Source organism: Canis lupus, chromosome 16 (genome assembly GCF_011100685.1).
Source record: "Canis lupus familiaris isolate Mischka breed German Shepherd chromosome 16, alternate assembly UU_Cfam_GSD_1.0, whole genome shotgun sequence".
Taxonomy (NCBI): Eukaryota; Metazoa; Chordata; class Mammalia; order Carnivora; family Canidae; genus Canis; species Canis lupus.
In genome coordinates, this window is record NC_049237.1 from 34,294,104 (window position 1) to 34,315,351 (window position 21,248).

Below are 21,248 nucleotides of genomic sequence, written 5' to 3' on the forward strand. Positions count from 1 at the left end.
ATTTTTGCTTTTGTTGCCTTTGTTTTTGGAGTCAGATCCAAAAAATGATTGCTGAGACCAGTGTCGAGGAGCATACTGCCTAGGTCTCCTTCTAGGGATACATGATTTCAGGTCTTACATTCAAATCTTCTATCCATTTTGAGTTAATGTTTATGTATGGTGTAAGGAAGTGATCTAGTTTCACTCTTACATGTGGCTGTCCGGTTTTCACACCTTTGTTGAAGAGACTGTCCTTTTCCCATCGTGTATTCTTGGCTTCTTGGTCATAAATTAATTGACTGTATATGCCTGGGTTTATCTCTGGCCTCTCTATTCTGTTCATTGATCTCCGTGTCTGTTTTTATGCTAGTACCATGCCATTTTGATTTTTATAGCTTTAAACTGTAATTTGAAATCAGAGAGCATTGTGCTTCCAGCTTTGTTCTCTCGCAAGATTGCTTTGGCTATTCGTGGTCTTTGTGGTTCCATACAAATTTAGGATTATTTATTCTATTTCAGTGAAAAATGGAATTCAGTAGGGATTGCACTGAATTGTAGATTGCCTTGAGTTGTATGGATATTTTTTAAAATCTTAACTTTTCCAATTCATGAGCAAAGAATATCTTTCTTCATATTTGTGTCTTCTTCAGTTTCATTCATTAATGTCAGTTTTCAATGTACAGGTCTTTCCCTTTCTTGGTTAGATTTATTGCTAGGTATTTTATTATTTTTGATGTAGTTGTAAATGGGATTGTTGTCTGAATTTCTCTTTTCTGGTAGTTCTTTTAAGTGTATAGAAATGTAACAATTTTCTGTATATTAATTTTGTATCCTGCAACTTTACTGAATTCATGTATGCTAAGGGTTTTTTGGTAGAGTCTTTAGATTTTCTGTGTGTAATATCAACTCATCTGCAAATAGTGACGGTTTGACTTCTTCCTTTCCAATTTGGATGCCTTATATCTCTTTTTCTTGCCTAATTCTTCTAGCTAGAACTTAAATACAATGTTGACTGTTTAGAGCAAGTTTGAATTCTTAGTAGGGTAAATCCTATATCTTCATTTCTTTGTGCAAGTTACTGGAGGTTTACTGTATGCTTTTGGTGGAGACCTATTTCCCTGATTCTTCATAATCCTCATAGCTTTGCATAAGTGTCTGTAAATTTGAAGAAGTGGTCATCTCTTCTAGACTTTATACATTGAACTTTGGTCTTCACCTGCAGATGGGGCCATGCTAGAATGTTGGTTAGTGGGACAGGTTGCTAAGTGCAGGGCCTGTGGTTGCTCCAGGTGTTGGTTGTTGGGTGAATAACAACTCATTGTATCATGCCTTGGGTGAATAGCAATTCATTATAGACAATTGTGTGGTTTTTGGTGAGTGCTGCCAGGCATTCTCATGAGATAAAAAGGCTATTGGGATTTTCAGCATCTCCTCCTGGTCCATCAGATAGGGACCAGAGTAAGCAGTGGTAATGGCCTGAGTCTGTTATATGCATACACTCAGTTGTAGGGGCCTGTGTTGTGGCAGGGGCCAGTTGCTAATGCATAGGTAGTGGTGGGTGCCAGGAGAGGCAGCAAGGGCCAGCCAACAGCACGTGTGCACTGGCAGCTGTGGGGATCCTGGCTGTTGTTCATTACCATGTTGGCTGTATCTCACCCTGGACACATGGCAGTATAGAGGTTAATGATGGGGATGGGCCAAAGGATATTCAGGTGCATAGCTGGAGTGGCAAGCTGCAGGTGAGCCTAGTGATACAGGCTTGACAGAAGACAGGACTTGATCTGGGCCTTCATGCAGCTAAAGGAGCCTTGGCTATGGGTGTGGTCTAATGTGGCTGCAGGATCTTGCCATGGTGTGCACATAGCAGTTTAGGCTGGTGACAGATGTTTAGCCAACATCATGTAAGTACACAGCTGGAGGAGCTAGCCCTGAGCACCTGCATGTTGGTGGGTCAGCTGCAGGATCTAGCTTTGTGTGTTACAGTCTTGGAACCAGAGAGTCTTCGGCTGGCTTCTGGTAGAAGATGGGTGGGGAGACTCAGGTGGCTGGTGTCAACAAATATAAATACCTAAGGGTCTGAAACTAGTGAAGTTTGCAGGGGTATGCTGCAGCTGCACTGGCTGTCAGTGTCATCTTTCAGTGGTGAAAGATGCTGGTGGTATTTGCTGAACAGTTAGTGGGAAGGTGGTTGCTCCTACTGTGTCATTGCAATTGGTAGCCTCTGCTTTTCTTCCTTGTTCCTAGCAGTTTCTTTGTGTCTCAGCTTTGCCATTCTCCAGTTAGGGTAAAACCAAAGCTGATCCTTGATCCTTCGTATAGTGCCTCTACTAAGGTTGGGGAAACTGGTTACTCATCTCACTCTCACTTTCCTGGTGAGGGGAACTCTTTTTATCTGGGGAGTTCCCTCTTGATACTGAACAATGTCAGCTCAGTGTGTGGAATGGTACAGGCAAATTGAAGCTCTTCATCCTTCCCTTCTTGTGCAATTATTCTCTGACTTTTTGCGCCACCATGTTGCCGAACTCCAAAGCTCCCCCAGAGCTGTTTTGTTTATAGATAGCTATCTTACTGTTGATCTTTGTTGGGGGTCAAGTGGTAGGGTCTGCTACTCTACCATCACTACTCTTGAATCAAAAATGTACTTCTTTGGAGGCACCTTGGTGCCTCCATTGGTTAAGCATCTGACTCTTGATTTTGGCCCAGGTCATGCTCTTAGGGTTGTGGAGTGTAGCCCTGTGTTGGGCTTCTCACAGGGCTTGAGGTTCTCTCTCTTCCTCTCCCTTTGCCCCTCCCCATCCCCACTCTCTCGAAAAAGGGAAAAAAAGAAATTTACTTCTTTTGTAAACTTAGTTAAATCCCAATTTTTCTTACCTTGTTTATGCTTTATTTCATATATCTTACTTTCTGCCGGCTAGACATTGATCACTTATCAGCAGTCTGATGGATTTGAAAACAAATTATTTTTCCAGCTCTCCAAAGCCAGTTACTTCATTTTCTTTAACTGTTTCCTAAAAAATATACTTATGCTTACATTCTCCCCTCCACATAACCCCAGTAGCTAAACAGAGTTCTTTTGTTTCCGGTTAAAGTTTGAGATATGATACTAAAAGTGTTTGATTTACTCAACAAAAAATTATTCACTACCTATTATAGACAAGGTATCTTGGAAATCTATATAATTTAATTAATTAGGATATGGGCATTCCACCTGAGGCACTTATCCCTTTTATTCTATTGTAGTTGGTTTTGGTAGATAAACATCATAGTAGCACACAGTCAATTTTAAGTTAACGATCTTCCAAAAGATATCCAAATTTCTAATATTGTTTCTACCACTCATTTGTTGTGCTGTGTTCACTTATACGTAACTTCTCTGTCCACACAAATTTTCTTATCTAAGTTTTTACATTTCCTTACTTAATGTTTAATAAAATGGTGGTAAAAAAAAAAATAATGACCAACCCATAACCAAGAGTATTTCTACAGGCTGGGTTGATTTTAAACTTTCCACTCCAGAGCTTAAAGTATGTATAAGGTACAGGGCTGACAGATTGTGACACTTCCTCCTCATAAGTGTGCCTGCATAAAAACAGGAGGAAGTATTTTTGGAAAATTACTCTTTTTTTTTTTAATTTATTTTTTATTGGTGTTCAATTTACTAACATACAGAATAACCCCCAGTGCCCGTCACCCATTCACTCCCACCCCCCGCCCTCCTCCCCTTCTACCACTTTGGCCTAGTTCGTTTCCCAGAGTTAGCAGTCTTTACGTTCTGTCTCCCTTTCTGATATTTCCCACACATTTCTTCTCCCTTCTCTTATATTCCCTTTCACTATTATTTATATTCCCCAAATGAATGAGAACATATAATGTTTGTCCTTCTCCGACTGACTTACTTCACTCAGCATAATACCCTCCAGTTCCATCCACGTTGAAGCAAATGGTGGGTATTTGTCATTTCTAATAGCTGAGTAATATTCCATTGTATACATAAACCACATCTTCTTTATCCATTCATCTTTCGTTGGACACCAAGGCTCCTTCCACAGTTTGGCTATCGTGGCCATTGCTGCTATAAACATCGGGGTGCAGGTGTCCCGGCGTTTCATTGCATTTGTATCTTTGGGGTAAATCCCCAACAGTGCAATTGCTGGGTCGTAGGGCAGGTATATTTTTAACTGTTTGAGGAACCTCCACACAGTTTTCCAGAGTGGCTGCACCAGTTCACATTCCCACCAACAGTGTATGAGGGTTCCCTTTTCTCCGCATCCTCTCCAACATTTGTTGTTTCCTGCCTTGTTAATTTTCCCCATTCTCACTGGTGTGAGGTGGTATCTCATTGTGGTTTTGATTTGTATTTCCCTGATGGCAAGTGATGCAGAGCATTTTCTCATATGCATGTTGGCCATGTCTATGTCTTCCTCTGTGAGATTTCTCTTCATGTCTTTTGCCCATTTCATGATTGGATTGTTTGTTTCTTTGGTGTTGAGTTTAATAAGTTCTTTATAGATCTTGGAAACTAGCCCTTTATCTGATATGTCATTTGCAAATATCTTCTCCCATTCTGTAGGTTGTCTTTGAGTTTTGTTGACTGTATCCTTTGCTGTGCAAAAGCTTCTTATCTTGATGAAGTCCCAATAGTTCATTTTTGCTTTTGTTTCTTTTGCCTTCGTGGATGTATCTTGCAAGAAGTTACTATGGCCGAGTTCAAAAAGGGTGTTGCCTGTGTTCTTCTCTAGGATTTGGATGGAATCTTGTCTCACATTTAGATCTTTTATCCATTTTGAGTTTATCTTTGTGTATGGTGAAAGAGAGTGGTCTAGTTTCATTCTTCTGCATGTGGATGTCCAGTTTTCCCAGCACCATTTATTGAAGAAACTGTCTTTCTTCCAATGGATAGTCTTTCCTCCTTTATCGAATATTAGTTGCCCATAAAGTTCAGGGTCCATTTCTGGATTCTCTATTCTGTTCCACTGATCTATGTGTCTGTTTTTGTGCCAGTACCACACTGTCTTGATGACCACAGCTTTGTAGTACAACCTGAAATCTGGCATTGTGATGCCCCCAGCTATGGTTTTCTTTTTTAAAATTCCCCTGGCTATTCGGGGTCTTTTCTGATTCCACACAAATCTTAAAATAATTTGTTCTAACTCTCTGAAGAAAGTCCATGGTATTTTGATAGGGATTGCATTAAACGTGTATATTGCCCTGGGTAACATTGACATTTTCACAATATTAATTCTGCCAATCCATGAGCATGGAATATTTTTCCATCTCTTTGTGTCTTCCTCAATTTCTTTCAGAAGTGTTCTATAGTTTTGAGGATATAGATCCTTTACATCTTTGGTTAGGTTTATTCCTAGGTATCTTATGCTTTTGGGTGCAATTGTAAATGGGATTGACTCCTTAATTTCTCTTTCTTCAGTCTCATTGTTAGTGTATAGAAATGCCACTGACTTCTGGGCATTGATTTTGTATCCTGCCACGCTACCGAATTGCTGTATGAGTTCTAGCAATCTTGGGGTGGAGACTTTTGGGTTTTCTATGTAGAGTATCATGTCATCGGCGAAGAGGGAGAGTTTGACTTCTTCTTTGCCAATTTGAATGCCTTTAATGTCTTTTTGTTGTCTGATTGCTGAGGCTAACACGTCCAGTACTATGTTGAACAGCAGTGGTGAGAGTGGACATCCCTGTCTTGTTCCTGATCTTAGGGGAAAGGCTCCCAGTGCTTCCCCATTGAGAATGATATTTGCTGTGGGCTTTTCATAGATGGCTTTTAAGATGTCGAGGAATGTTCCCTCTATCCCTACACTCTGAAGAGTTTTGATCAGGAATGGATGCTGTATTTTGTCAAATGCTTTCTCTGCATCCAATGAGAGGATCATATGGTTCTTGGTTTTTCTCTTGCTGATATGATGAATCACATTGATTGTTTTACGGGTGTTGAACCAGCCTTGTGTCCCAGGGATAAATCCTACTTGGTCATGGTGAATAATTTTCTTAATGTACTTTTGGATCCTATTGGCCAGTATCTTGTTGAGAATTTTTGCATCCATGTTCATCAGGGATATTGGTCTGTAATTCTCCTTTTTGGTGGGGTCTTTGTCTGGTTTTGGAATTAAGGTGATGCTGGCCTCATAGAACAAATTTGGAAATACTCCATCTCTTTCTATCTTTCCAAACAGCTTTAGGAGAATAGGTATGGTTTCTTCTTTAAACGTTTGATAAAATTCCCCTGGGAAGCCATCTGGCCCTGGACTCTTGTGTCTTGGGAGGTTTTTGATGACTGCTTCAATTTCCTCCCTGGTTATTGGCCTGTTCAGGTTTTCTATTTCTTCCTGTTCCAGTTTTGGTAGTTTGTGGCTTTCCAGGAATGCGTCCATTTCTTCTAGATTGCCTAATTTATTGGCGTATAGCTGTTCATAATATGTTTTTAAAATCGTTTGTATTTCCTTGGTGTTGGTAGTGATCTCTCCTTTCTCATTCATGATTTTATTAATTTGAGTCTTCTCTCTCTTCTTTTTAATAAGGCTGGCTAATGGTTTATCTATCTTATTAATTCTTTCAAAGAACCAACTCCTGGTTCTGTTGATCTGTTCCACAGTTCTTCTGGTCTCGATTTCGTTGAGTTCTGCTCAAATCTTTATTAACTCCCTTCTTCTCTTGGGTGTAGGATCTATTTGCTGTTTTTTCTCTAGCTCCTTTATGTGTAAGGTTAGCTTTTGTATTTGAGTTCTTTCCAGTTTTTGAATGGATGCTTGTATTGCGATGTATTTCCCCCTTAGGACTGCTTTTGCTGCATCCCAAAGATTTTGAACGGTTGTATCTTCATTCTCATTAGTTTCCATGAATCTTTTTAATTCTTCCTTAATTTCCTGGTTGACCCTTTTATCTTTTAGCAGGATGGTCCTTATTAACCTCCACGTGTTTGAGGTCCTTCCAAACTTCTTGTTGTGATTTAGTTCTAATTTCAAGGCATTATGGTCTGAGAATATGCAGGGGACAATCCCAATCTTTTGGTATCGGTTCAGACCCGATTTGTGACCCAATATGTGGTCTATTCTGGAGAAAGTTCCATGTGCGCTTGAGAAGAATGTGTATTCAGTTGAGTTTGGATGTAAAGTTCTGTAGATATCTGTGAAATCCATCTGGTCCAGTGTATCATTTAAAGCTCTCGTTTCTTTGGAGATGTGCTTAGAAGACCTATCAAGGATAGAAAGAGCTAGATTGAAGTCACCAAGTATAAGTGTATTATTATCTAAGTTATTTCTTCACTTTGGTTAATAATTGATTTATATATTTGGCAGCTCCCACATTCGGGGCATATATATTGAGGATTGTTAAATCCTCTTGTTGAATAGATCCTTTAAGTATGATATAGTGTCCCTCTTCATCTCTCACTACAGTCTTTGGGGTAAATTTTAGTTTATCTGATATAAGGATGGCTACCCCTGCTTTCTTTTGAGGACCATTCGAATGGTAAATGGTTCTCCAACCTTTTATTTTCAGGCTGTAGGTGTCCTTCTGTCTAAAATGAGTCTCTTGTAGACAGCAAATAGATGGGTCCTGCTTTTTTATCCAGTCTGAAACCCTGCGCCTTTTGATGGGGTCATTAAGCCCATTCACATTCAGAGTTACTATTGAGAGATATGAGTTTAGTGTCATCATGATATCTATTCAGTCCTTGTTTTTGTGGAATGTTCCACTGAACTTCTTCTTAAAGGGGAATTTTAAGAGGCCCCCTTAAAATTTCTTGCAGAGCTGGTTTGGAGGTCACATATTCTTTTAGTTGCTGCCTGTCTTGGAAGCTCTTTATCTCTCCTTCCATTTTGAATGAGAGCCTTGCTGGATAAAGTATTCTTGGTTGCATGTTCTTCTCATTTAGGACCCTGAATATATCCTGCCAGCCCTTTCTGGCCTGCCAGGTCTCTGTGGAGAGGTCTGCTGTTACCCTAATACTCCTCCCCATAAAAGTCAGGGATTTCTTGTCTCTTGCTGCTTTAAGGATCTTCTCTTTATCTTTGGAATTTGCAAGCTTCACTATTAAATGTCGAGGTGTTGAACGGTTTTTATTGATTTTAGGGCGGGATCTCTCTATTTCCTGGATCTGAATGCCTGTTTCCCTTCCCAGATTAGGAAAGTTTTCAGCTAGAATTTGTTCAAATACATATTCTGGCCCTCTGTCCCTTTCGGCGCCCTCGGGAACCCCAATTAAATGTAGGTTTTTCTTTCTCAGGCTGTCGTTTATTTCCCTTAATCTATCTTCATGGTCTTTTAATTGTTTGTCTCTTTTTTCCTCAGTTTCCCTCTTTGCTATCAACTTGTCTTCTATGTCACTCACTCGTTCTTCCACCTCGTTAACCCTCGTCGTTAGGACTTCTAGTTTGGATTGCATCTCATTCAATTGATTTTTAATTTCTGCCTGATTAGCTCTAAATTCTGCAGTCATGAAGTCTCTTGAGTCCTTTATACTTTTTTCTAGAGCCACCAGTAGCTGTATAATAGTGCTTCTGAATTGGCTTTCTGACATTGAATTGTAATCCAGATTTTGTAACTCTGTGGGAGAGAGGACTGTTTCTGATTCTTTCTTTTGAGGTGAGGTTTTCCTTCTAGTCATTTTGCTCAGTGCAGAGTGGCCAAAAGCAAGTTGTATTGGGAAAAGGAGAAAAAGAGAGGAGAGAAAGAAGGAAAGAAAAGAGAAAGAGAAAAAAAAGGGAAGAAAAAAAACGAAAAAAAAAGAAAAAGAGAAAGAAAAAGAAAGGAGAAAAAAAGGGGGTGGGGGAAGGAAGCAAATCAAAAAGCAAAACAAAACAAAACAAAAAAAAGAACCACGGGGGAGTATCTTCTGATTCTGTGTACTTTAAGTCCCTTGGCTTCTCCTGGAAGTTGTCAGTCTAGCTGGTGTCCTGGGGGAGGGGCCTGTTGTGCTGATTTTCAGGTGTTAGCAGTTGGGGGAGCTGCTGTGCCCCTGCCTGGTGCAGGGCTCAGTGGGGGTTGTTTACCCCGTGAGGCCGCAGGAGGAACAGCCCCAGTGACGGGGCCAGCTCTGGAAACCTGGATTCAGCTCCGGCAGGAACTCCGTCTGCAGGGCCTGGAGGCTCCGGGGCGGGGCCGCTGATCTGCTCAGCTCGGGGCAGGAGCTTCCTTGCTGTCCTGAGCCCTCCCAGCCTCTGCCTGTCCCGGGGGAGGCCGGATCCTGGGCTGTGTCCCGGCGCCCTGTGCTCCGGGGCCTGCGCTGTTGGATTCGCGCTCCCGGGCCGCGCAACCCCCTCCGCGGAGCTGCCGCCCGAGCCCCTCCGAGCTGCTCCTGGAACCGCGCAGTTCCCTCCGCGGAGCCGCCGCCCGAGCCCCTCCGAGCTGCTCCGGGTGCCGCCGCGCTGCAGCCCTTAGGGAGCTCGGCGCACTCTCCTGGGCGCGCAGTTGCTCTGTTACTGTCCCAGGGAACCCGAGGGCATCCTCGCCCTCCTGGGTCCTGCTCCAACTCCCTGGAGCCCCTTTCCCCCGGGAAGGTCGGTGCAGCTCCTGCGTCTCCGGGACGGGGCTCTCCTGTCCTGGGGACACTCGCCCCGGCCTCAGCCCGGCTCCTCGCGGGGCCCCTCCCCCTTGGAGGCCTTTGTTCCTTTATTTCTTTTTCCCCCGTCTTCCTACCTTGATAGATGCGCGAACTCTTCTCACTGTAGCATTCCAGCTGGTCTCTCTTTAAATCTCAGGCCGAATTGATAGATTTTCAGGATAATTTGAAGGTTTTCTAGGTAATTTGGTGGAGACAGGTGATTTGGAGACCCTACTCTTCCGCCATCTTGCTCCTCCCCCCCTGGAAAATTATTAACTTATTACTTGTTTCTTTATATTTAAGATAATATAAATATTGCAGCATTATTTATAACAACCAAATGATGGAAGCAGCCCAGGTGTCCATCAACAGATGAACGGATAAAGAAGATATGGTGTGTGTGTGTGTGTGTATATATATATATATAATATATATATATTATATATATATAATATATATATATAATGCAATATTACTTAGCCATAAAAAAGAATGAAATCTTACAATTTGCAACAACATGGATGGCCGTAGAGAGTATAATGCTAAGTGAAATAAGCCAAGCAGAGAAGGACAGATACCATAGTATTTCACTAATATGTGGAATTTAAGAAACAAAACAAAAGAACAAAGGAAAAAAGAGAAGCATAAAATGGACTCTGAACTATAGAGAACAGATGGTTACTGGAGGGGATGGATGAACTAGGCAAAGGGGATTAAGGTTACACTTACGGGACGCCTGGGTGGCTCAGTGGTTGAGCGTTGGCTTTCAGCTCAGGATCTCATTGAGCTCCTCACAGAGAGCCCGCTTCTCCCTCTGCCTGTGTCTCGGCCTCTTTCTCTCATGAATAAATTTTTTAAATCTTTAAAAAAAGAGAGACATTTACCTTGACAAGCACTGAGTAATATATGGAATCGTTGAATCATTATATTATACACCGGAAACTAACATAACACTGTATGTTAACTACACTGTAATTAGAATATTTTAAAACTTCTAAAGGATAATTTTTTATTGCTCACTTTTATCTAAATATTTAGTCCTAAATGATTTTCAAGTGTTATTCTGAAAACATATATTGAAAACAAGAGCATATTCAGTTTTATTACTAATATAAAACTCAGAGAATATTTTCTACTTTAATTTTAAAAGGTTTTTGGAGCTCTGGGTCAAATCTTTATTAAGTTATAATTACATTTTAGTCAATCCTTTAAGAGGATATAGTGCTAAGCCAGTAAGATGACTGGATAACACAAAGAATTATTTGGCCCAAAATGTTAATGGTGTGTGCCACTGTTGAGAATCCTTGCTCTAGGGTTTACACACAGTGTACCTTCATGTAATGTCCTATTCATGTGTAATGTAAGAACCTTGCAACAATGAACATTTTCCTTCCTTCCCCCCAAACTTTGAGCTGTTGTTAGTACTGTCATATAGGAATTCCTCCTAAGCACGCTCAGAAAGTTAATACTTTTCCAGATTTTAGGGAAAACTAGTTGAGAAAGTACTCTAATTATTCTGTAATAATTAGACCTTATCGACATTGATATCTTAGTAGTTCATAGAATTACTGATGTTACGTTGTAAGCAAGAGCAGGAGATAACAATATGTGGAGTTCAGAGTTAGGGTTGACGTTTCCGGGAACAGGACAAAATGGTCATGATCTAATCAGTCCTTTTTTTTTTTTTTTTAAGATTTTATTCATTTATTCATGAGAGACACACAGAGAGATGCAGAGACACAGGCAGAGGGAGAAGCACGCTCCCTGTAGGGAGCCCGATGGGGTACTCGATTCTGGGACTCTGGGATCAGGCCCTGAGCCAAAGGCAGACACTCAACCACTGAGCCACCCAGGTGTCCCTAATCAGTTAGTCTTCCTTGTACCTGTTGCCATGTGTTTTGTGGCCCTGTATACTGTAAACATTAAGTTATTCATGCAAATAAAATAGATACTAATATGCTGATGTGCTTAGTGTAATTTATACAAACTCTGTGAGTGGTATTCCAGGAAACAACAAATATTGGTAGCATGTGGTATTCAAGAACAGTTTTCCTTTTGTTGTATACACATTACTTTCTAGGTTCTGAAATTCTCCACTGCTGACAATCATTTGGAATCACATTTCTGTCCTATTCTAGTGATCGACCTCTCTACTATATCACCTAGTATGGCAGACATAGCTGCTACTATGTAGATTCCCTGTCTAATCTGCTAGTTGGGGTATATGTCTTATACAGTTAAGTGGCTCTTGTTATGGAATATAAAATTTGAAGAGTGTGTACTTCAGATTATAAGTGTGTGTACTTCTTTTCTGAGGATGATTAATAATTTCCTTACTTCTGTGATAGGAGTACTCTGTAATCAAATCCTAGCTTGTTTCTTCCAGCTATTACCTGGACCCCTGAAAAATAGAGAATGTCCCTAATAATTTACCATGTATGTATCTCTATATATTTATTTAAGAAATGCATGTTCTTTAATCCATAGCACAAATAAGAACTTGAGGAACGCCTGGGTGACTCAGTGGTTGAGTGTCTGCCTTTGGCTCAGGTCATGATCCTGGGGTCCGGAGATTGAGTCCCACATCGGGCTCCCCGCAGGGAGCATGCTTCTCCCTCTGCCTGTGTCTCTCTCTGCCTCTCTCTCTCCATGTCTCTCATGAATAAGTAGTTTTTTAAAAAAAGAATAACTTGAGCTCTGGAACTTAATGAGCAAAAGTTCATATACATAATTCCAACTCTGTCACCTTGCTGTTTTGGCAAGTACACTCTCTGAACTTAATATTCCTCATTTTAAAAAGGAGTCTAACAGAGGCAAGGGAGATGAGGGGGAAAATGGCTATAACAACAATAAAATAATAACAATAGCAATCAATTTTTGGAAAATTCATAAAAATTTCAAAAAAATTAGTGTGCTAGGTTTATTAGTAGCATTCAGGAAATGTTAGCCCTTATTATCACTGGCCTCTACCGAGTGTAGTCCATAATTCTGGATGAGTAGTTATCTACTTCTTGAATTCTTTCTTTAGATGATTTTCAGCCTCACTTGTTATTATAGGATAATGATGCTTCTGAATGTTATCAATAGTTGTCTTGTTTTCTAACTGTTGTTAATCTGAAGTATTTACCTTCTCCTTGAAAATTCTGTTAATATTCTCATTTAACTATACACAGTTTGTTTTGCCTTAGGTCAGAGATGCGTGAGAGTGGAAGACATGGCAGAGAACTTGAAGAACATTTCTGCTTTTTAGCACTTTCTCAGAATGATGTGGCTGAAATATATCAAAATGGGATAAGTACCAGAACATCTACGTTGAAGATACTAGGAAATCCTCTTCTTGGAACTTATATGTTTAGACATGTTGATGTTGCTTTGAATTATGCTCATAGTAGAAGCATTACTGTAGAAAGTATTATAATTTTTAAGGTGGGTAGCATAAAACAAATACTAAATATTATATTCAGCTGCTTTAAATTGACCTGAAACATATTGTCCTTTCAGTATGAATTATTAGTGTTTTTAAGTTGCATTATATAAAATAAATAATACATATATTACTTTCATCATCATGATGATTTGGAATTTTCCCCTATTTCTGACTTTAGTTGGGTATGCAGCATAAAACAAAACTCCAACTAATTAAATACAGCCATTATCATCTTTGTCTTTCCAATTTATATTTTTTTCTGTCTTAAATGACTCTTCTCTCTCTTTTGTTCAGACTATAATGAATACTAGAGTATTTTAAGTATTTTTCTCCAAAACATTGGTTATAGTAATTCTGCCTTAAGCTAGTTACTAAGCTCTTATTCTTTATTTTAGGTAATAGTATTATACAATGTTAATTTCTTTTTTAATTTTTTATTGAAATGTAATAGACATACAGTGTTACATTTGTTTCAGGTTACAACATAGCAATGTTTCTTAGTTTTGATCATTTTGCCATGCTTATGAAAGATGTTAACTTTAAGAAAACCTGGATACAGGTATATAGGACCTCTGAAAAGTTTCACAACTTTTCTGAAAGTCCAAAATTACCCAAAATTGAGAAAAAAAATAAGTCTTACCAAATCTTAAGCATCAATAAGTGTGTTTAAGACACACTTTTATAAAGTTTTATTTTATTTTTTTAAGATTTTATTTATTTATTCATAGAGAAGCAGAGAGAGGGAGAGGCAGAGACACAGGCAGAGGGAGAAGCAGGCTCCATGCAGGGAGCCCGATGTGGGACTCGATCCTGGGACTCCAGGATCATGCCCTGGGCCGCAGGTGGCGCTAAACCGCTGCGCCACCGGGGCTGCCCTATAAAGTTTTATTGTAGCTTTGTCAGGACTACTAAAATCACAGTAAGTAGGCAGGATCCTCAGGTTTATAACATAAGATGTGTGTACATAAAACCATTGCTTCCATTGGAAGGTCTCAAATATTATCAAATTCATAAAGCATAATTTATTTTTATATTAAAAAGTAATACATACTCATTTTAGAAAATTTGATGCATACTAAGAAATTCCAAAAAGCCCGTTAATAACCACAGTTAATTTTTTATATATCTGTAGTCTTGTATATATAGATAGATATGCATGTATAATGATAATTAAAATGTATTCTTTATATACTGTATAACTTTTTTTTCATTGATTATAAGACAGAGTTTTCATTGCATTAAATAAGTATTCTTCTCCAATAGCCTTTTGTTGTTGTTGTTTAATTTTTTTTTAAGTAAAATCTCTACACCCAGCATGGAGCTCAGACTTAAAACCCCAAGATCAGTAGTCACACACTTTACCAGCTGAGCCATCCAGGTGCCCCTCTAATAGTCTTTTGAATAACTAACTACATAGTATTCTACTATATAGCTCTACCATAAGTCTGCATAACAAATTTTTTAATTTGAGGTTATAAATTGTTTGGTTTTTTGTTTTGTACTTTTAATTACTACTTTGTTCAAATACCCCTTGTAGGTATTTTACACACAACTCTGGTTATTTGCTAAGAATTAATTGATTAATTCCTACCTAGAAATCAGATTAGGAACCAAAGCTATATATACTTTCATAGCTTTCGATATGTAATGCCCAGTTGTCCTGAGAAAGGTTATATTATACTTTTTTAATAATCTTTACCAATCTTAAATGTAATTTAATTCTCATTGTTGGTTCAATTTTTTTTTCATAGTTACTGCTGAATTTAAGCATTCTACATATATTCCTTAATAATATATGAGTGTGTGACTCTTGATTTTAGGATTGTGAGTTCAAGTCCCATACTGGTCATGGAGCCTACTTAAAAATTAAAAAAAAAATTTAAATTAAAAAATATAGTTGTCTATTTATATCCTTTCCCAGTTATTATCCATTCATTAAAGTATATTTTGAATATACTTTGAATTATATTTTATCACTTAATATTTTCTTTTTTAGAAAAATAAACTTTCATTTTGGAATGAATTTAAATTACAGAGAAGTTAAAGGTAGTACAGAAAGTTCCTGTATACAGTTCACTCAGTGTCCCCCCTAATGTTAGCATTTCATATCACTATGGCACATTTGTCAAAACTAAGAAAAGTAGCATCATATATGTCAATTATATTTCAGTAAGAAAATTAAAATAATAAAATGAAAAGACTAACATTGGTACAGTACCGTTAACTATAGACTTTATTTGGCTTTTGCCAGTTTTCCTACTATTTTTTTCTTTTCAGTACCCAAATGCAGTATATCACATTACATTTAGTATTTTTAATTTTGAGTGAATGTATTATTATTATATTGAAAAATAACACTAATAGAATTGCTGACTTTAATTAAAATGTGCACTTGTCATATTAATTGTACTTTCTTTTCCCTTATTTTTTACCAGTTAATTATGTTTGTGGTTTGGGTTTTTTTTTTTTAGGATTTAATTTATTTGAGAGAGAGAGAGTGAGTGTACAAGCAGGGAGAGTGGAAAGGGCAGAGGAAGAGGGACAAGCAGACTCTGTGCTGAGCACACAGCCAATGTGGGGCTAGATCCTAGGACCCTGGGATCATGACCTGAGCCAAAGGCAGACACTTTACCAACTGAGCCACTCAGGCACCCCTGTTTGTTTTCCAAACACAGCCACATAAGTGTTCCTCACTATATCCTACTCAATGCCATTATCTTCACCCTGATCCAGATTAATATATATATGATACATCATAGTCTTACTTTATTTTATTATTATTTATTTTAAAATTTTAATTCCAGCATAGTTAACATACGGTGTTATTTTAGTTTCAGGTGTACAGTGTAGTGATTCCTGAGTTCCATATATTACTCAGTGTTCATCAAGATAAGTGTACTCTTGGAGCACCTGGGTGGCTCAGTTGGTTAACCATCTGACTTGATTTCAGCTTAGGTCTTGATCTCAGGATCATGAGTTCCAGCCCTGTGTTTGGGCACCATGCACCACCCCCCTGAAAAAAGATGTGAGTACACATCTTTTTTAATCCCTTTCACCTATTTCACCCATCCGCCCCCTCTCTGATAACCATCTGTTTGTTCTCTATAGTTCAGAGTCTGTTTTTATGGTTTGTCTCTCTTCTCTCTCTCTGTCTCTCTCTCATAGATTGTATACCCAGTATGGGGCTTGAACTCACGACCCTGAGATCAAGAGTCACAAGTTCTGCCAACTGAGCCAGTGAGGCATTCCTGTCAATTTTCCCTTTGCTCTTTTGTTTCTTAAATTCCACAATTGAGTGAAATTCTTTGACTGCCTTATTTCACTTAGCATTATATGCTCTGGATCCATCCATATTGTTGTAAATAGCAAGATTTCATTCTTTTTTATGGCTGAATATATTCAATTGTATACATACACCAAATCTTTATTTATCGTTGGGACACTTGGGTTGCTTCCATAGTTTGGCTGTTACAAATAATACTGCAGTAAATAGAGAGGTGCCTATATCCCATTGAATAAATATTTTTTATTCTTTGGGTAAATACCCAGTAGTGCAATAGTTAGATCATAGGGTAGTGTTATTTTTAATTTTTTTGTGGAACCTCATACCATCTTCTACAGTGGCTGCATCAGTTTGCTTTCCCACTGCGAGTGCACAAGGATTCCTTTTTCGCCACATCCTTACCAACACTTGATTTTTGAGTTTTTTATTTTAGCCATTCTGGCAGGTATGAGGTGATAGTAGTTTTGATTTGTATTTCCCTGGTGATGAGTGATGTTGAACATCTTTTCATATGTCTGTTGGCCATCTGTAAGTCTTCTTTGGAGAAATGTCTGTTCATGTCTTCTGCCCATTTTTTAACTGGATTGTTTTTCGAGTGTTGAGTTTTATAAGTTCTTTATACATTTTTGGATACTAACCCTTTATTGGATATGTCATTTGCAAACATTTTCTCCCATTCAGTAGGTTGTCTTTTAGTACATTCATTTGTTTTTGATGTACAAATGTTTTGAAATGCCTTACGATTTCATGGTTTTGGTTTATGGGTTCTTGGCACATATGCTTAGAAAAGAATTCTCACTTTGAGATTAGATAAATGTGACATATTTCTTTCTACAGTGTTTGCATCACTAAATATTTAACTTGTTTGGCACTTATTTTGGTCTATATATTAAGAAGGGAATTTAATTTTTTTCATTTGTCTCACACCATTTATTGAATGTTTTTGGTTCATTTATTTCAAATGGTACTTTAAGCATACTATATTTTTACAGATGCTTGGATTTACCTGAAGCTTTTTATTTTATTCATTCCCTGCCCTCCCCACCCCACCCCCGCTTCTTTTTGTGGTAGTAACATCCTTTTAAAAAATATTTAGGAGTGCCTGAGTGGCTCAGTTGGCTAAGTGTCTGACTCTTGATTTTGGTGCATTTCATAATCTCAGTTGTCCTGAGATCGAGCCCTGCATCAGGCTCTATAGGATTCTCTCTCTCTCTCTCTCTCTCTGCCCCTCCCCTCCTATCTCAATCTCTCAAAAAATTAAAAGAAAACAAAAAAATTTAATACCTTGGAAGTGTAAGTCACCTGCCCTGTTCCATCATTCTCTTATCTCTGACCCAACATTTTTTTCTAAAAATTTTTTTCCAAATTTTCTAAGCTATTCTTTTTTACAGAGAGAGAGAGAGGCAGAGACATGGGCAGAGGGAGAAGCAGAGTCCATGCAGGGATCCCATTGTGGGACTCGATCCGGAACTCCAGGATCACACCCTGAGCTGAAGGCAGACACTCAACCACTGAGCCACCCAGATGACCCTTCTAAGCTATTCTATTTTGTTTAGTCTTCTAGATAAGTTTTTAGACTGACTAAATTTCATTTCTACAAATAGATTTTCTAAAAAAAATTTTTTTAACATTTTATTTATTAATTTATAGAGACACAGAGAGAGGCAGAGACGCAGAGGGAGAAGCAGGCTCCATGCAGGGAGCCTGATGTGGGACTCGATCCCAGGTCTCCAGGATCAAGCCCCGGGCTGGAGGCGGCACTAAACCCACTGAGCCACCAGGGCTGCCCCTATTTTCTAAAATTTTAATTACAATTACTAGAGTATTAGAGTTTAATTTAGAAAGGGAATTGACATGATTATAACTTATCCTAGTCATCTAAGACATGGATTCTCTCTCCATTTGTACTTTTTTCCTTAAAAAAAGAGTTAGCCTTACTTTGCGTTCTAGCATGAGAGTTTAAAATGTTCTGGTGTATTTTTATGAACCTTCTTTTTGCCTAATTTTTTTTTTTTAGGTTCTCTTTGGAAAGGTGAAGAAAATTCAGCCTTCAGTGTGTAAAAACAAAGTTTCTTTGGATCCTTCTCCTAATTTTGATTGCCATATGTCAAGAAGTGTACCTTCTCTGAAAGATACCATTGAGTTACAAGCCTACAATTCAGCAGTATGTTAACTTTTTAGGTCATTTGACTACTTGAAAGTGACATGCTTCACTCTGTATGATACATGACTTAAAACAACTTCTCAGAATATTAAATGAAAATCTCTTAATTTATTCAATATAATAAGAGCATAAATAATTAGTATAAGTTGTATTAATATTTGTGATCTAGGAATGTTAGTAAAAAAGTTTCCAAATTTGCATTTAACTATGTTCAGAATACAGTGACTGCTTTCTTTTTTTTATTTCTTCCATAGATTAATTAATTCCTAACTAGCAAAACATGACAACTTTTTTATAAAAAGCGATTTTGAAATAATGTTATTGATTTTCTCTACTTTGCAATAGGAGAAAGACTTAATGTGTTCATTATGCATGAAACATTAATTTTCTATCATAAATTGCTGAAACAGTAGACCCTTCTTCTTCTATAGAAGATTAAATTATATGTAATAAACATTGAATATCATCATATATATGATTAAATGAAGATAAATTTTCTAGAAGTATATATATGCTCCCACATGTAAAATGTATTGAGCTATTGTTATTTTTCTAATTGACGTTTTCTTCCAACTAAAACATTACAGGTGTTCACAGCATATGCAAAACATTGAACTTTTAATAGAAAAATACTTTTTTGTTCAAAAACAGATCATTTCTGCTGCTGCCCACACTGATACCCTACCAAGGAAAATATGTGTGGTTGGCAGAAAAATTTATAGTTTTAAAAAAACTAGGATTGAAGAATGAGGAGAAGCGGCAGGTATATAGAAGCCAGTGAATAAATATCATGCAGTCACACAGCTTTTAAAAAATATGAGCAGGGAATCCCTGGGTGGCTCAGCGGTTTAGCGCCTGCCTTTGGCCCAGGGTGTGATACTGGAGTCCCGGGATCAAGTCCCACATTGGGCTCCCGGCATGGAGCCTGCTTATTCCTCTGCCTGTGTCTCTGCTCCTCTCTCTCTCTCTCTCTCTCTCTCTCTCTCTCTCTCTATAGTAAATAAATCTTTAAAAAATAATAATAATAATAAATAAAAATAAATTTAAAATATGAGCATATCCAATTCTGCTAACACTAATTAGCTTTAAAATGTTCTTTTTTCCCCTTCTTTATCTTTCAGGTATACTTCTATGAATACAATGTTCTTTCAAAGCCAGTAGATAAACCTAGGCAATGTCTTCCATATGCAATAGTAACAGTAAAATTTATTGGCCAAAAAATAGATAATGGGCACCTTATGACATCTTTGAGATTCCTCTCAAGCGGATTTCCTAAGAGGGCTGGTAAGATACATCTATTATTCTGTTTCACTAGCATTTGTGCATGTCTTAGAACTTCTGAGTATTATTTTTGAATACATTATGAATATGTAAGCAAAATAGTTGTGCTTTAACCTATTTTTTATTTAATGTATGTAGAATTATAATGCAGATATTTTTTATGACTGCTTTTGCCCAGTATTATGTTTGTGTGGTTCTATGCTGTTAGGTATACTTGTAGTTTTTTCATTCATACATATGTATTCACATGTTATTATTCCATTTGTTTGTTGACTATACACTATTTCTCTGGGGATATGTGGATATTTGCCGGTTTTCCTCATATTGCAAACATTGCTGTTTTAAACATTTATGTGTCTCAGTGCATATGTGTATAGAGTATTAAATATCTACATCAGAAATGTGCAACTTAATCCAAAGAGGATATCAACTAGTTTTCAGAAGCAACTGCATCAGGTTACATAATTACTTTATATCCTTGCCAACACATACTTTTTAAAACATTTTTTGTTTCTGCTAGCTTACAGAATGTAATATGTTATCATCATCATCTTAAAAAGAAACTGTGTAAAAAAAAAGAAAAGAACTATGTGCTCTTAGAAAGCTATCTTATCTCTTTCCTCTCAGTCCCTTGCCCTTAAAGCAGTCACTAATATACTTTCTGTCTTTATGTATAGCTGACCCTTGAACATGGAAATTTGAGGTACCAACCCCCTTGCAGTCAAGTCATGTATGACTTTCGACTCTCTGAAAACCTAACTGCTAATAGCCTTGTGTTGTCTGGAAGCCTTACCCAGAACACAAACAGTTGATTAACACATTCTTTGTAGTTATATGTTCAATATACTGTGTTCTTACAATAATACCTATTTCTTAATTTTTACTGGCATTTTTAGGCTACCTCGTTCATCTGTGAGTTTTTTTAAGTTGTGGCAAATATCAAAAAAATTTTCCAATATATTAATTGAAAAAAATCCATGAATGAGTGGACCCACACAGTTCAAACACATATTATTCAAGGATCAACTGTATTTGCCTATTGTGGGCATTTAATATAAAGGAAATCATAAATATGTGAAGTGGCCTTTTGTGACTAGTGACTTTTCACGTAACAGTATTTTCAAGGTTCTTGCATATTGTAATATGAATTAATACCTCATTCTTTTTCATGGAGTAATATTACATTGAATAGATACACTATATTCATCAGTTGAAGGATGTTTGGGTTGTTTTCATCTTTCGGCAATTATGAATAATTCTGCTATGACCATTCTTGTACAAATTTTGGTGTAGACATGTGTTCACATTTCTCTTGGTATATACCTAGGGTTGGAATTGCTAGGTCATATAATGACACTATGTTAACCATTTAAAGAACTGCCAAACTGTTTTCCAGAATGGCTGCACCATTTGCATTCACACCAGCAGTGTATGAGTGTTAGGATTGTCCACTTCCTATGTTATTATCTGACTTTTTCTTAATAGCCAGCCCAGTGAATGTGAAGTAAAGGTTTTCAGGGTGTAAGTTTTATGCTGCTTTTGTTAAATTTACTTCCCCCTT

At 37.7% G+C, this 21,248-nt stretch overlaps 1 protein-coding gene across 6 annotated transcripts in view; it reads left to right on the top strand.

The window, feature by feature from the left end:
- TEX15 (testis expressed 15, meiosis and synapsis associated) overlaps positions 1–21,248 on the top strand; it is a 93,899-nt gene that overhangs the window by 53,000 nt on the left and 19,651 nt on the right. For all 6 annotated transcript variants that reach the window (XM_038560165.1, XM_038560168.1, XM_038560166.1 and 3 more), the window contains 3 exons: positions 12,721–12,958; positions 18,260–18,406; positions 19,528–19,690. In XM_038560165.1, the coding sequence (XP_038416093.1) occupies positions 12,721–12,958; positions 18,260–18,406; positions 19,528–19,690 (548 nt within the window). The remainder of the gene's footprint in view (positions 1–12,720; positions 12,959–18,259; positions 18,407–19,527; positions 19,691–21,248) is intronic.